At 31.3% G+C, this 17,726-nt stretch overlaps 1 protein-coding gene across 1 annotated transcript in view; it reads left to right on the forward strand.

Annotated features, from left to right (window-relative positions):
- Positions 1-6,941: 6,941 nt before the first annotated feature.
- Positions 6,942-17,726, forward strand: part of LOC129960924 (uncharacterized) — a 38,050-nt gene continuing 27,265 nt past the window's right edge. Inside the window, exons 1-2 of the mRNA XM_056074668.1 lie at positions 6,942-7,054; positions 8,842-8,980. Of these exons, the coding sequence (XP_055930643.1) occupies positions 7,038-7,054; positions 8,842-8,980 (156 nt within the window). The 5' untranslated portion in view covers positions 6,942-7,037. The remainder of the gene's footprint in view (positions 7,055-8,841; positions 8,981-17,726) is intronic.

Raw genomic sequence — 17,726 nt, forward strand, 5'->3', positions numbered from 1 at the left:
TTGAAATTTTGAACCACGGTCAGAAAACGAAGGCGATACCTGAGCTGGCATCTCCTCTCTAAATTTCCGTACTACATCAGCGAAATCGATGAGTGATTGGCAATGATTAATATCGTCATGTGTCAACTTTTATACCTAGTGAAAGAAACAATTAAAGAAATTAACCATTTTACTAACATATGCCGAATCTAAAATATAATCAGCGGGAATGGTTCTTTCAGAAAGTTTCTCTCATACTCTACAATAAAAGTCTTATCCAGCTTCCTCTGTATAAAATTGCGGATATTGGGTAAAGCCACGAATACCTTGATTGACTTTCGAAAAATTATTAGTGAAATATTGATCTACGGCATGAATATCGCATTTTTGCTGAATCTATTGCTTTCTTATGTACAAGGTGGTAAAAAAAACTTCTATATATGAAACCCTAGCGGCCTATCCGCTCACTCAATCGAACCAAAATTTCACACATGGTTGTTTGAAGGTATGCGCTGGATATTGTGATGATTCTAAGCAACGCAGAGCTCACGGTTACGGTTACAGTGAGAGAATTTCGAAATTTTCGAATGGCAACACCCACTTTTCCTTGCGCAAATTGATCAGCGTATTGAAATACCACAAATGGAATTAGCGTGTGTGACGAAAATTGCTGGCGTAAAGCATTTGCAAAGAAGAGCATTATAAAAGACTAATGACAACACAGAGGAAAGAGAAAAAAGATTTTATTCGAATGGAAAGTTATAATTACAAATCTTCAACGTGTTCACCTTCACAGGCGATAACGCATTGCATTCGGGAGATTGTGGACAACAATGCCGAACGTAACATGAAAGGAGGAATCTGCATAACTTCACGTGTTTTGGCATCTTACAATTCTGACATGTCTTGTGGACCAGGTGTGTACACCTTAGATTTCAGATAACCCCAGAAGCAGAAATCCATAGGAGTAAGGTCGGGGGATTGCGGTGGCCACGTAACTGCAAAGTTACGAGAGATGACTATCACCAAAGTGTTGTTGCAGCACTGGTCGAACACATTGGACGACGTGTGGAGAAGCCCCATCTTTCATCCATACAATGTCACTAATGACATTTCGTTGCTGCAATTCAGGAATAACGTAATTCTGCAACATTGATTTATACCGAGCACTTGCGACAGATCACGATTTCAAACCTGTGGTAGTGACCTCTTCGAAGAAGTACGGACAGAGAACAAATGTGCTAGCGATGCCGCACAACACAGTCACTTTGGCTTGATGTAAAGGCACTGGTGCTACATCGTGAGGGTTTTTGTCAGCCCAGTGAAAACGGTTCTTGGTGTTAACGTTTCCAGTTAATGAAAAGCCTGCCTCATCCGTCCATATTATCCACAGCGGCCATCTTTCATTATCATATCCAACGAGGAAAAAATTTGCGAAGTGCACACGCAGTTCCTCATCTCCAGACTTCAACACCTGAACGCGCTGAAACAGATAAGGAAACATCCGCAGAACAGAGCGCAGAAACCCGAGAACTGTGGTTTTCGGAAAATCCAAATTGCGAGCAACACTTTTTGCAGTATGCGATGGACCTGCAGTAATCGTGTTATGCACTTTCGCAACAATTTCAACTGGAACAGATGGTCGCCTGGATCGAGGTCGATCGTAAGTTCATCTAGTTTCTTCAAATTTTCTTACCACATCACGTACACTTCTTACGGAAAATGGGCCTCGTCTTAGCTTGTGATTTCGCCGATAAATTCGCATTGTTTCGGCAGCATTTTCCCAAAACAGCTTTATCAATTCACGTCGTTGGTTCTTTGTAAGCGTCATCTTGTTGGCACAATCGAACATCTGACTGACGAAACACTTTTCCCACACTGCTTTGCACGTGGTGTTCTGCGAGTGGTGCTTCTACTGTCTAACCCTGTGAATTATGCAAAGTGCGTCAGAACTCCTCCTCTGTGTTGTCATTAGTCCTTTATAATGCTCTTTGTAAATGCTTTACGCCAGCAATTTTCGTCACACGCTAATCGTTCCAACGCCATTTGTAGTTTTTCAATACGCTGATCAATTTGCGCAAGGGAAAAGTGGGTGTTGCCATTCGAAAATTTCGAAATTCTCTCACTATAACCGTAACCGTGAGCTCTGCGTTGCTTAGAATCATCACAATCTCCAGCGCATACCTTCAAACAACCATGTGTGAAATTTTGGTTCGATTGAGTGAGCGGATAGGCCGCTAAGGTTTCATATATAGGGGAAGTTTTTTTTTTTTTTTTGACCACCCTGTATTTTGGAAGCTTTTTACTGACCGATTGAAACCAAAATTCGACCCGAAATTACAGTTATAGTCACAAGAATGTATACCGAATTTCATTGCGATTATGAGTTACTGCAATTACATACATGCGAAAGAACAAACCTACAGACAATCAACCCTTTGAGAAATTTAGTACAAAATTTGATTATAATTTACATTTAAGATACTAAATCCATGTACTAAATATTATCTACATATCTTTTTACGTTTTTTAGTGATCGAGTTCATTCGTATTCGAACAGCTAGCCAGGTAGACTTTGAATGGATTTCCTCCTAAATTTGATAGAAATCTATAAATTTGACACTCTCGTATATTTTCACAACATGGCTTGTTTTGTGTCTCATAGAACAGTGAAGAAAATCATTTATGCATTTCGGAAGTCTTCCTTTTGACCGATTGGTCCAGAATTTGATACAGATTTACGATTTGGGGGCCAAATTTTATTTATAAAGGCTGTTGCGTGTTTTTTTTTTTTTTTTTTTTTTTTTTTTTGTTATATTCGCTTACAGTCGAATTTACAGATCTACAGACTTACAAACTTTTGATGTATTGGTATAAATTTAATATCGATCTATAATTATGATCTTAAACCATATACATATTTTCATTAATCGATCTCTATGTGCTTTTAAATTGTTCACCTACAAAGGTACGAAAAGACAAATGGTGTTCCCATAGACGCATAAAATTTTTGCAGAGCAAAATAAAAATAAAAAATATTGGAAAATAAAACCTGTCTACCAAATTTCATTTATCTAACTTGATGGATTTTTGAGTTATTTTGTTCTTAAGCATATGTATTGACTTCTTATTTTTTTGTAATCAAGGAAGAATGAAACGTGCACATTCATTAAATTCTTAAGGTCAAATATGATGAAGATGACAATACTTTCTTCTTATTTAGTTTTGTTTGCCAACGTACTCTAAAACCCTCCAAGCTTTTGCGCCTGCGTAAGGACTGTTTAAAATCGACAAAATGGGGGTGAAAGGAAATATGAAAGGAAGAGATTTCTACATTTAACAATGAAGTAGATTGCAGAAATACGCAACTCCTTCCGCGTCTCACCTCTTAGTAAGATAGAATCGTCGAAAAGTGGTCGTCTCAGGATACTGAAACAAGCAGAACTTGTGCGAGAGAGTAAAAATAAAAAGACGAATGTGGGCAATGAGGTGGATAAAACATTTCAAAGTTGACGCTGTTTGGTATTTTGAATATTATTGAAATATTCAAACTGAAACATTGATAAAGATGGAAGTTAATTTTGAAATTTACCTTGAATATTAAATTTAATGAACTATGCGAAAATTTTAATAATTTAGATAATCTTTATAGCAGGAATATTTTTTGAATACCCGTTTACTTAGGTGCACTCAAGTGATCACAATTCACATAATGAAAGGAAATATTTATATGCGTATCTAGGGCTATCATACTTACGGCCATGAATTTCGGTACTCAGGAAGTCGCAATGGTGAATAAATGGACCTCGAAGTCCAAATTCAAAAAATTAATTCAATTTTGAAATATTTAATTTTATCTTGGATGATTTTTCGGACGTATTTGCCCATAGTATCGTTCCTAATGATTGCAAAAAAGAAAGAAGAACGAAGAGAACAATCGATTGCCGTTCTGAAGAAATTATTTTGCTTTCTGACTTAATGTACTGAATTCTGAGAAATGTTTAAAAATAGTCATTTTTCACGAAAAATTTTACGAATTAAAATAAAAATTAATTAAAACTGCATCCAACATTTAATTCGGCTATCTCTTTCAATACTTCTCTTTCATTGATTCTTAATTCATTATTTTCCTGGTGAATTCAAAGATTTTCTTACATGATCCACAGCAGAAATGTCGGATCCGCGGAGAGAAGCTTTACTTCTTTGATTTGGCAAGTAATCAAATTAAGAAATCAAGAATCAAGAGAATTATTTTTATAAAATTTAAATTCTTATTGCAAAGTTTGCAGCAAACTTTCTAATTTTACTTCTCTCTGCTTTTTTAATGCGTCTTCTTTTTTACAGCTATTTATTTCGATTTTTTGCATTTGTAATTCACTAGGCGGTATCATTACCAGAAAAGAAATAAACGTCAAAATTCTTTATTATATTTCTACTTCAATTTCATAGCCTTATTATATATTATTGCGCATTCCTCATGTCACTGCTACTGATTAATATTTTGGTTAGAGGTTTGACATATAATAATATGTATTGCCGAAATAAAATAAATTCTTATGGAATTCAATATCACATCCATAATGAATGCATTTTATCGCTTTTGTTTGATTGATATAAGAATGGTTACAGTCATCAGATTTATTATATAACTGTACAAATTGCATATTGAATTTTCATACATAATCTATCTCAAAGAAAAGCTAAGGAAAGCTAAAAGTAATATTATGTAATCCATTTAAAGCCAAAAAGAAAATATTATTTAATATGTAAATATCGTCAGTGGTATTAAATTTTCATATTAAACAATATGAAAATAATAAATCTGCAAAAACTTCACTATTTATATTAGGTTAATGTACACTTTATGAGAACATCATACTTTCTTTGTGTATTTTCATAATAGTACTATCTCTCAGTTTCTTTCTCTTTACATTTGAAATTATGCACTTTAGACTTTACATTAAAGTCTAAAGTGCATATTAATTTTACCACTTTCCTACCTTTATTAAAGTATTCTTCAACATATAATGAATATGAATTAAGAGCACTTGATAGAATTATTGTATTATCTACTTATTGTAAAATTTTTCTTTTGAACAAAGGGTATTTTTTTCGAAGAAGAGAGTGAAGACGTTTGATCTCCATTTGCATCTTTATTAGTCAAATAGTTTTGTCACAGTCACTGATTCTAATTTAATGATACTATCTATTTAAACAGATCTATTCATTGTTTATATAAGAGATATAATTTTGTCTAGAGAGAAGAAACTAATGGACATCATGACGTTGTATAAGCACACTGATAAAGAACAGTTTGCTAACTGGGGTCGAAATTTTCTCTAATTAGATGACAATTACTTTGATGATTACTATAATCTATGTTGAAAATGTAGTGTTATCTTGCTTCACCTAAGAATCAGTATAGTATATACAGTAGATACTTAAGTATCCTAAGTGGTTTGTTTCATTTATAACGGTGATAAATAATTCAGCTTTATTTCAGAAATTTAAAAATATGATGATTATGCCTTGCTTGTCAAACGATTTCAAGGGTCTCGTACAAAATGACTGCACATGTAAAGTGGACAGTAAAACATAAATAACAATTTATGATAACAATGTTTGATAATGTAGTAAATTGATGAAATTATATATTGCTTCCCTTCAGTCGCAATCGATAATACGAGCAAAAAAATGTATCAAGATATATCCAGATTAATTACATAAAATACAAGGTTTTTAACAACAGTAAAAGGTCGTAATAAAGTTGAATTATCGTTCATACTTTGTAAATATTTCCAGAAAAAGTAATACTAAGTGTGTTTCGCAAGAAAGAAATGAGAGCTTTGAATATTATTCCAAACTTACATTTCTGTTATTATTAGTAACTAATATTCAATATTAATTTATTTTAATTTATGTATGACTCAGTTTGCATGCTGAGTGATTATGATGATTTAGAATCAGTTTGGTTCTGACGCTTATTACACGTATGAATACTATTTACTCCTCCTAAACTACAATGACATTGAGTTATCCCACAATCTTTTATAAAAGGATGCACTCGTCGGAATTTGATTGAATCACAAATTCTGTCAGCATTACGAAACCTAAGGCTGATATTAGTTCACATCCAGAATTACTTCCCGGATATAGTAAGGAGCTTCAAAAAGATAACAGGAAGTAAGAGATTTAAAAAATTTTTTGCAGAAGTTCAAATGTTTATTACTACATGTTATTATCTGTTGATCTTTCTTTTCATTTTTATAAACATAAAAGCTGGAATGAATTATATGTATTTTTTAACATTTATGATCCGTTTTCAAATGTTGCGAAGATGCACGAATATAAACAAAGGTTGGGTATTTGTGTGCAACAATATTAAACAATTGATTCATGATCTTTTCTTTTGGTACTCTTTTAAACTTTGGTGGGTTGCGAATCAAAAATTAATAAACGGAGTTTTTCCAAAGTAATAATAATGAATTCCGATTTCAATCATAGAGTTGCTGTTGATTAGAAAATCCTCTTTAATAGAACAGCATTTGAAATAAAAAAAAATATGTGAAATTTTCTTACGTAATGCTTAATTAAAATAAATTATCATTTTGATTGATTTTGAAAAAAAAAAATTAGAGGGTTAGTGACATTCATGTTTACAAAATTCTATAGCAGTTTCTTATATCATATAGCGGTATTCCTTATGGTTTTTATTTTTACTAAGAAGAAAATAATTCTAGGTAACTAATATTATTACGATACAATCTAATGATGTTAACTATATCAAGCTTTAGCATGGAATATATAATATAGTGCAATGATTTCTTAGGACTTCCATTTAGAAATAGTTAGAACCTTGAACGTTTGGGATTTACAGCAATACATGCTATCATCCCCAAAAAATATAAATAGCAGTAATGAAGCTCTAGTATGACTTTAATTCAATAAAAATACAATCTATTGAAAATTGCAATGAACATAATAGTAAACACGGAGTTACTTTTGTGTCTCTTACATCATTACTCGACTTCTAAGAAGGGTGAAGCATTATACGAAATATGGAATTAAAAAAGCAGTAAGTTTTATATTTATAATATTTTAGATCAATACTTTGCCTATCGTAGCATTATATATTTTCTTAAACTTTAAAAACCTCAAAATAACAGAAATAGAGATTCTGCATTACGTCTTTTGGATTACAGTATAAACGTTTTTACATTATTAGTATTATTATGAAAATATTCATTGATTTTTAAATATCTGAGTGGGCATTAGCATTATTTGTGATATTCGCTGGGTGAGCAATAGCAGTATACTATCATAAATATAATGGAAGTATCCATAAAAGATCATGTTCTGAGCTATTGCCTTTTCGGTAGATTGATTGATCAGCTACCGCGGATTCTGTTCTAATTGCAAAATAGGTTCCATGAAGCGCTTGGCTTAATCGGTATAGGGATAGTTGCAGCGGTATTAAGTGGAAATTGGAAGAGTGAAATGTCAAATAAAGCATATTCCTTTAATCACTCGCCATGGAAAGACGTGCCACGCATGCCGAAATACTTTGGTCACAAAATCGCCAACTATGAGCTCAATACATCGGCAGGCAATTATCACTGAAGTAATTAATGTTTTCGTGACCTGTCGACTGAGATTGTTAATCAGAGCATAGTTTAAAGGATCACAGTCTTAGATCGAAAATTAATTCATTTGGAAGATATATAAATCTGTTTACGATTTATGTAAAATATCGGATACTTTGCGTGGCCTCTTTGCGAGTTATAGTTGATTGTTTTGGCACACATATCTCTAAATATTTTGCCAATGAAAGTGGTTAACAAGCCCCTTTTTTTTAAGACACTTTTTTTTTTGGAAGAAAACCTAAACACTGAAACACCGACCTCTGTTTGTCGATCAGAGGATAAATACGGCAGTGAAATATTGTTTTAACCTTATTTATGTTGATTTAATTTGGGAAATAATTGTAACTTCATAGAATATAAGGAATCAATATTTAGTAATATAAATAAAGAGAAGAAGTTTATGGGCTTTAGTAGATCAATCTACGTCTTAGCAACGGATTACTCGCTGGCTGCTAGAAATCTTTTTGGATTTTCCTCTGAACTAAGAAGCGTTGGATCATTTTCCTCCTGGAATCTCCTAACAGGTTACCTATCAACATATATTGAAATTATCGGACTTCTTATGATTGCTATATAGATGTACCAAGATCGCTTTGATGAACAGGAAATGGCAGACTATTCTTTTATCACGAATCCTTGTCTCATAGATTTCTCACCACTCTAATTATTCAGTAGATTATATCTATAAACGAAAAAAAAATTACATTAAAAGCACATTTATTTAATCCTTTATTAGATGGAATCACAGTTTTCACTGAACGAGAATATGCAAGAAGTCTTTCTCCATCACAAAATGTTAAAAATACAAAACTGAGTCTAAACCCTGGTAATTTAGATTGAACATACAGAGAATGTTATGTTTCCTGTACCTTTAAAGATATTGTCGCAGTTAAATTAACATTAATGAAGCTATGAACTTAATTAATGCTCATTATCATCTTAGTGAATAAATGCATTTTTAGTGAGCGAATTTGAACAAAGTAATAGATAGGATATCGACATTTCAATTCTTTTCAAATTCTAATATGTAATTAAGATTTTTAAGCATTATAAAAGTTTTCGATATGCTTTTTATATCTCTATTTTTTCCCAATTAAAATTCTTAACAATAAAATTAAAAAGTTTTAAAACTGAACATGATAAATTTGTTTTTTGTGAATGACTTGTTATTATAGTTCTGTCCTATCCTCTGAAATTCAACAAATAATGTTTATAACAGGTTCAGTTTTCTCATATGCATATTTATTGCTTTGGAATGCTATGTGAATATCCTTGCCCAAGATGTCTCTCCAGAAAATAGAATAGCGATTTCTCCTTTAGCTATTGGTGGCATGCTTCAGGGATTGCTAACTATGCAGGTAAGATAATAAATATCATTAGGAGAATATTAGAAAAATATTTGTTTGACACTTGATGGAATTTTCATTTAAATCTTTCTGATAGTTTTCCTGAGCACTGGTATAAACGATGTTCCGTTAGATTAACCGTATCACCGACAAAAGTTCAACCCTTACCATAGGGAGTACGTCCCGTAATTGGAGTGGAGGTAACAAGATTCCATGTCTAAACTTTACTCATTAGAAAAGCTAGAACCAACCACCATACTGGAAATCTTTCATTTCATTGGGGTGCTCCTCTAGTGGGGATTTTCGATGAAATGTTTCTTTGTAAGCGAATAAGTTATTATCCCCCCCCCCTCATATGCTTATGAATGGCGTAATGAAAGGGTGTGTACGTGAAAAGAATGTAAGATAAAAGGATGGCATCAGGAAAGTAAACTATTAGACCGCATTTGTTACTTTTAAAAAAGATGAGACGATGGGGTGAAAAGAAATATCATTCTAGGGATATTGTTTCTTTCTGTTGTTATTGATTATTATAAGGGAAATGTCATTTTATTCAACAGGTGCTGCTTTCCCTAATTGCGTTACTGATTTTTGTTTCGGTTTTCATTGATATTCATCCAATCAATCAATATGTTGCATAAGCGTTATTTTTACAGAATTCAATCTGGGTTTTGCGCCATTAAATAACACAAATCAGTAACAGCAATAATTCAGAATTCAATCAATGTTTGGTTTAAAAGCTTTATTATTCCAAATTTCAATGAACGTTTTTGTAAAAGCTTTATTAATTCAAAATTCAATCAATATTTACTGAAAAAGCTTTATTATAGGATACTAGAATCGCGAGTAATAAAAATTTAATATTTAAAAGGAACTGTAGAACGCTGCCCTTTTACTGCGGCAGTAGAACCCTGTAACGTTCATATGTGAACTGACATAGTCAATAGAATTTTACACTTATTAACCCTTTCGACCCGACTTTTGCATAGTTAAAATTTTAAAACCCATGCAAAAATGGTTCTTTCTACTATAACTCGTGTAAAAGTAAAATTTATTTATCCATTAGGGAGTGAAGTCTGATCTCCTGGACGTATATGACCATTAGGGTTGAAAAGGTTAAGAAAGGTAGTTAATGTTGATCTGTAATCAACTGACTAAAATATTATCATAAGGCAATATTTCAAAATGGTGGATTCACATTCAGTTTAAATTGTTTAAATAGCCTCATATTCAATTTATTCAAATTATAAATTATTTAATTTCTCCATTGAAGTCTTCCAAACAAAATGCTTTATTATAGAATCAAAAGCAGAAGAAAAAATGGTCTTTTAAAAGGGACTCAAAAATTTGATTTCATTGTTTAACATTTATCTTAAAAAATTTTGAAATGGTTTCGAACGGAAGGTGCTGCCGCTGACTTATTAGGAGTTTTATCAATTTAGCTGATCTATTAGATCTTTTATAATGATTACATTAGTTATTAAATAAATAAAATATGCTCCATAATAAGTTATTTTTCGTTTATATTTCAGAAATAAGAAATATTTAAACTGAGCATAAATTAATGCAGAAAAATTAAAATTTAAGTTAAAAAATCTTTTAAAATATCATAAGTATTTCACTTAGAGAAAGAAATTCAATTATTTATCAGAATAATTTTAGAAAATTCTTTTCATATCTTTTAAAGATAAATAACGTTAGAGCTATATAAACAATTCTACTGCTTCCAAAAGCGAATGCGTTCCATTTATCTTTGATCAATTTCTTCTTTGCTCTCAGTTTTGAATATTTGATGATCCTACAATGTTTTTCTTTTCTTCTTGACTCAAAGATTTTTTCCTCTGTGATCTCAACTCACTAATGATTCATTGAGCTTGCGTCTCAGTTGATGGACGCTTTGGATTAATCTGATTGATTAATGGATGCTGAGGTAACAGCAAGATTTGGTGGATTTGCAAATAATGCAGGATTGACAAGGAAATGCCAAAATATTGGCACCACAGAATATCAAGGCTGAATCGAGCTTACACAGTCTGCTTAACCAATTAACTATGGAATTTTTTTTAATTAAATTTCTCAAAAATCCTTCTTATCTTCTCTTTTTAATTTCCTTCCCCTTCTTTACCCTTTTTAAAGACAAGCGGTGACTCGAAACACGTAACTCGCGTAAACGTCGAACGCAACAAAAATGGGCGGGGGTAGAAAATAATGACCACTGAGATTTATAGTAATGCTCATTTTTATCAGAGGTAATTTAAATATTAAAATTAGTTCTGAGTTTTCATTTTTAAAGATGATTCTTAATTTCAAACACAAATTATAAAATTCTGAAATCACATTAAGCCTAGAACGCATACAATTTAAGTAATATGAGTAAATTTAGTGAGTCATAAAGTGTTAAATTTTGGCTCTTCTTAAGATAAATAAATGTTCTGTATTTTTAGATGATTTCAAAATGACGAATGAGTTATTTATGTTAAAATATTTAGCTACTCAAAAATGATTTGTCACTTTTCTCAAATTTAAAATGATAAATTATTAAATATTTTATGTACATGCTAAAATTTATCAATAGGCACAAATTTTCATTGTTTTCTCTAAATTGGTTATTAATATATACACCAAAATTCATCAGGCTCAAATTTTTCAATATTATTTAATCATTTGGGCTTCGAAAATTCTTCGAAATTAAAATTCTATGAATAATTATAAAAATAATTTTTATGTGAAAATTTACTATAAAAATGCCTTTGAATACCATATTAACTTTTCTTTATCCACTATAAATAATATATAACGCACTAGGTATAATTTTTTTTTCATCCGATAACTCTCGATAAAGCGCAAAAGGTAATAATTTACGAAATCCTACAAAATAAAAATTGAATATTTCTCCAGCGAATTTCGTCCCCCTCCCCCGTTTGTCGAGCATTTTAACGATTGGAGAATGTTTCGCAACCCTGTAAACGAGAGTGTGCTGTAATTTTAAATCTAACTAATTATTGCTAGTAAAGGAGTGTAAAAATGAATTTGTAATTAATCTAACAAGAAAAGAAAATGAATTTAAATTATTACGTATCTTTAATGATTAAATGACGTATAATTTAATCTATGGATTTGCCTATATGATTAAATAACCTATCAAAATTCACGTTGGCTTTAAGTCGTATCACTGACTCTCCGACCCGCCTCAAAAACACACGGATAAAAAAAAAAAAAAAAAAAAAAAAAAAAAAAAACACCTGAATAACCGGATCGCCGCTATAGCAACACTGGCGGTAACTGTGGTTGAGTCCTAAGAGCCATCACTGGCCACGGTACAACCCTCTCCTAAGAAAGTACGCCCGTCATCGATGGGAGGAGCCAGACCTCTACCTTTTCGTGTAGCTACCAGGGTGGCGAGAACCAACTACCATGTCGGAAGCTTCTCATCCTCATTTCGAGTTGCCCTTCCCGGTGGGGAGAGATCACCTTGACTTTAAGGTAGAACTTTCTTAAAAATCAAAAAGATTTTAATAACAATAATCAAAATCAGTTTTAGAATTTCAAAATCAACCCTTTTTTCTAGGCAAATCATGTAAATGCGTGTGTTCGTCATATAAATCATATAAATGCGTAAATGCTACAGTCGTTCGGTAGAAGTATATACATAAAGGACAGCTAAAAACAATGCTTTCAAAATAATTGCTAGTTTTTTCTTGTCATTCCCTACGGTATGAGATAAAATTTTTATAGAAAATATCTAATCTTATTCGAATTGTTTATTTTGATTTATTTAATCATATGACAAAAATAAAATACAATGAAAAGGCTAATAGTTTTTTACTATAAAAGTACATAAAATTTTTTTCTCTAAAAAACACGTATATTTTGTGCGGGTATATGCAGTAAAAGAATCCATTTATATTTTGTCATATTTCTAATTATGATTTCATGAATACTTTCCGATTATTTTACAAAATTGATTAAAAGATATATATAAAGAATTTGCCCTAGCGTTTTTTGAGTTTATAGATTCTAATATTTTTTTTTAATTTGCAAGAACATAGCTAACTACTAAGGGTAAAGTAATGAAACAGTAAAAATTCGTCTAAATTAGATTATATCTTTTTATTATGCTTTAAAAATCAGTTATGTGATAATAAATTACCATTTAAATAATTATTAGATAAAAATATTAATTTATTTTCACTTTGAAAAATTTAATTATTCATTTCAAACTAGAAGCTCACGGTGCTGAACAATCGATTACAAGAGCTTGAGGTAATGACCGGAAAGAGATTACTTGAAAAGCTGAATAATGGGATATACAGTATAGCAACATAGGTTGTTATCCTCCGGAAAGAGATGGAAGGTTGTTTATCTCCATTATCAACGAACGGACGTCTTAAGATTATGGTTGTGGTAGATGCTGAGATAAGTGTATCCGTAGTTTATTTACTGGCATCTGCAAGCTTCCTTACATAGCTTTATCCAGAGCGAGAGCTTTATCAATGGGGTTGTTTTTACCTTGCTGCTTAGCAGAGCCACGAGCTCACAATGTTCCAGATAAGGAGGATTTGCTTTATCTTTTCGAAGAGAATTATCACGTTCTTCATTTCTCTCGTAGTAAAGAGGTTTCAGTTACTAAATTGAGAGTGATGAGGTTTCTAATTATTAATAGTAAATGCTGAATCTATTTACATAAAATTAAATGTCCGTTTGCTTGTTTGAATCATAGCTATACAATTCCACATATCTTGTCAGAATCGAACACATGTACCTTGCAATGCGATGAATTAACTGCTCTAAAACATTTTTGCAGCCCCCTAAAGGGAATGAAATGGGAGCACAATTATTTTATGCCTTTCTGTCATAATCTTGGATTATATAATTGTTCAAAAAGGAATTTTACACCATATTAATACTAAAAAAAAAGCTGTTTAATTGATAAATTTTATTTCTGTACACGTTTTAATCAATTTTCCAAAATGTTTGTGGAATGATATTATTCGAATTAGGGTTGAGAATTCTAAAACATCTTAAGGGGTTGAATATAAGAATTTAAAAATAATACAACGTAAAATTGCATTATTTAGCGTTTTATTTATATATAATATATATTTACAACAAAAAAAAATTTGGTGCAGCCGCGGATACAGAGGCTAGTTAAAAAAATTAAAAGATAGTAAAAAAAATAATTAGTATGCAGATGATCTTTTATACGTCTTTTTTATTTTTTATTTTTTTATTTTTACATAGACCGAGAGTGGAAATTTTTTACATATCGAATAATTGACGGTTCATAAAGGATGAGTAAGGAAAGGTTTTGACTTTTTTTGATTGATTACTGAAATCTGAGTTTAAGTACAATATTGATGTGAACGCCAGATTAGTTTAACGCATTTAGTTTCATCTAATTGGATTTTTTTTTTTACAAAATATTTGGTTACATTTTCATTAGGAATAAATATTATAACAACAAAAGGAAAAATCTCAAAACCAGATGAACATATATGGAATTTTTTTTATCCGCAAGATACATATTGATAATTTAAGAATGAAAATTATTGTAACTAACGGATGATTAATATTTTAAGAATAGTACGACACACATGTTATTCAACTCTTGATTATCCAATGGTGCGTGCTCTTCATGCAATTTATGCGTGTTTTATATGTAATGCTGTGGTGAAATTAAAGAATCTCAGGTGAATTAGTGTTGCTAAAGATGCTACAGAAAGTTACACAGATAATTATTAATTTAGAGTATTGTTCAATAGATTTTATGATCTTCATAATTCATTCAGGTGAATTTCCTCTAAAGCAGACTGATCATTCTTTCAGTTATCTTTAGATTTCTTTCTTTAATCGAAAGATATTAATTATATGTATGTAATATATATAATTTATATATATTGATAGCTTTTTATTTTACCGCCAAGAAATATTTATCAAGAAGGTAGTAACTAGTTTTTCAGAGGATTTGTGTTTTAAAAACACTTACGCTTTATTTTGCGCGCGCTTTTAAAACACAGTGCCACACATGGCGAAATTCTTTGGTCACAGAATCGCTAAAGACGTGCTGCACACGTTAGCAGGCAATTGTCATAGAAGTAAAAATGTCCTCCACTCTTGGACAGAGATTGTTTGCCGGAACACAGTCTTAGGTCAAAAATTAATTCCTTTAGAAGATAAAAACTTTTTTCCGATTTTTATAAGGTATAGGATATTTTGTGTGGCCTCGGTACGAATTACAATGACTTTTTTTGCACGTGCATCTGGGAATTTCTTGCCTTCGCAAGCAGTTAAGAATAGAGATTTCATGTTCAAAAATAGTTCTAACGCAAGTTTCTAGTCATCACGTTGATAATTCTTGTTTAATTTCTGCATTCATAAAATATGCCAACGCTTTCAAAACTGTCTTGTTATAGAGCAGGTATGAAAGTGAGTCTCCATTTCCAATTTCTGGGTTAAAGTAAGTATGAAGGAAAGTGTTTATAAATAAAAATAATAAAATGACGAAAGGAAATTTGGATTTTAGATAAAATACTACATGAAAGCGGTTAATTAAAGGAATTCTAAAATTATATAACTTAAAACTACGCTATTTTATTCTCAAAAGGAAAATAATTTGATTATGGCAAATTTCCGAGAAATAAGAAAAGTATTAAATTATTTCCTAATTTGTTGTCGGAAAAAAACAAAAACGCAGCTCTTTGATTTGAACGATAAAACTTTTCATAAGTTCTATAGCCGTTAAAGTTGTTTTTCAGAGCTTTGTTATTTCAGAAAGAAACAAATCTTTCATATACTCCCTGGAGATAAAGATAACGTCAGCTAGAATATTTCAACCTGGGGTTCCTGCAGGAGAGATAACTTCTTTTAATCTAGCGGGGTAAATATTTATCGTACATAAGAGATTACTTCATATGTGTTTATTAATATTTGATTTTGTTGCAACCGGCACTTAAAATGCTTCAGAGATTACGCTGAGGCAGAATCAAATTGTTTTCTGGCGATAAGAAAAATGTTCGACATTCAAACGTCTCGTTGATATGTTTAAGAATCCATAGGTATGCAGCGAAGATTTTTACGAACCCGAGATGGAAATATATGGCTTCTGACGGTGCGAATTTAAGATCTCGACACGTCTGACACAGATTTGATTGATGAGCTTTTGAACGGACGCTGTGACTCCTGATAATAGCTCCGAGTCTAGAATCTAGAATTCCAGGATAAATTGCGTTAAAAATAGCCAACAGAATGACGTAAAAGAAATGAAATGAGAAATTTATTATGTAAGCATTTATTAGCGCTGGAGAGGAAAACATGTGTCGACAGTCATATCTAATAAGGAATCACTTAATCAGAAAAGCTAAATGAAAATCAAATTTACTTAGTGTAAGTTCTCTGTTGAATTCTCGTAAGTGTTTTCATCGTATATGATGCATACAATGAGCAAAAACTGTTATATTAAAAAAACAAAATAGATATAGAGGATTTTATGAATTTTTACGTTTTAAACCTTATTGACTTTGAAATTTTTTTTTAAAAAACAATATCTCTAAATTGGTGAATGTTGATTATTTAGAAATGGAAAAAGATGAATATATGGGTATATTCTGGTGTATAGATTTTCCCCCCAAATTTGTAGATTTCTATCAAATTTTGAACGAAAATCTGTTGTACATATTTTCATGTGCATTCATGCAAAAGCAGTAACGGGAAAACGTAACAAGCTTTAATAACGAATCTTAGTATGACATTTTTACAATATAATTGTAAATTTATGCCAAATTTAGATTGAAATAGATCAAATTGAAGTGGCACTGTTTCGTGTTCATTATTATTTATTATGTATACTCTTGTAATGTCAATTATAGAGCGACAGAGAGATGTAGTAATTTTTAAGTATTTTTTTAATCGCCAGTTAAGGAGGAAAATTTTCCCTTCATTTAATTTTTAAGTGCCATTTTGAAATATATTTTTAAATCGATTGTTCATTCATGGCAAATGTGATGGCAATTAATAGATAATGTATCCTTTGCCTTAATGTGATTTTATTGAATATTAATTTAATGGTCACAATTCTAAAACTAGTTTGAAAAACTTTAGGGGCTAAAACTTTTAAAAGATTCATTCGTTGTAAAATCTTGCAATTTAATTTTTATAGCAATACTTTCTTAACAAACACAAAGCCGCTGAGACATGGGAGTAAAGTTTCGGTTCGGCGATGGAGGGTTCTAAGATCGAAACCTGATTCTACTGAAGAATTACCGTATAAGCGCGTCTTGTGTGCTTAGTCTTGGGCTATTTTTCCCCTGGTGTAAAGTGGAAATTTGTAGAGGCATTGCTAGCTCAGGTGTTGTCCTAAATTTCTGAAAATTACACGATTTGTCCCAAAATAGTGCTCACGTTGCTTCAAAACAAAATGTTAATGTAACTAAACTAAGCTCATAACAAATATACTGGAAAAAATCCAAGTTTATGACACCATTTTTATTCAATCCTCTAATCAGAACATCCTTAGAATACCAGTTCACTAACTATATACTTTAGCGGTCAGAATGACGAAGGTTAATGATAAAAATCATATTGTATATCAACATTTCAAATTTATAAACATAATGTATGTGGATTTTTATAACAAACAACTTTGCTATTATATTTATGAACTTGTTAATCTTGTTCAAGATGGATTGACATAAACTGACAGTAGTGGGTCAACAAGTACATTTTAAATATAAAAACGCATCGCAAAGTTTTGTCATAATAT

Source organism: Argiope bruennichi, chromosome X2 (genome assembly GCF_947563725.1).
Source record: "Argiope bruennichi chromosome X2, qqArgBrue1.1, whole genome shotgun sequence".
In the NCBI taxonomy this organism is placed as follows: domain Eukaryota; kingdom Metazoa; phylum Arthropoda; class Arachnida; order Araneae; family Araneidae; genus Argiope; species Argiope bruennichi.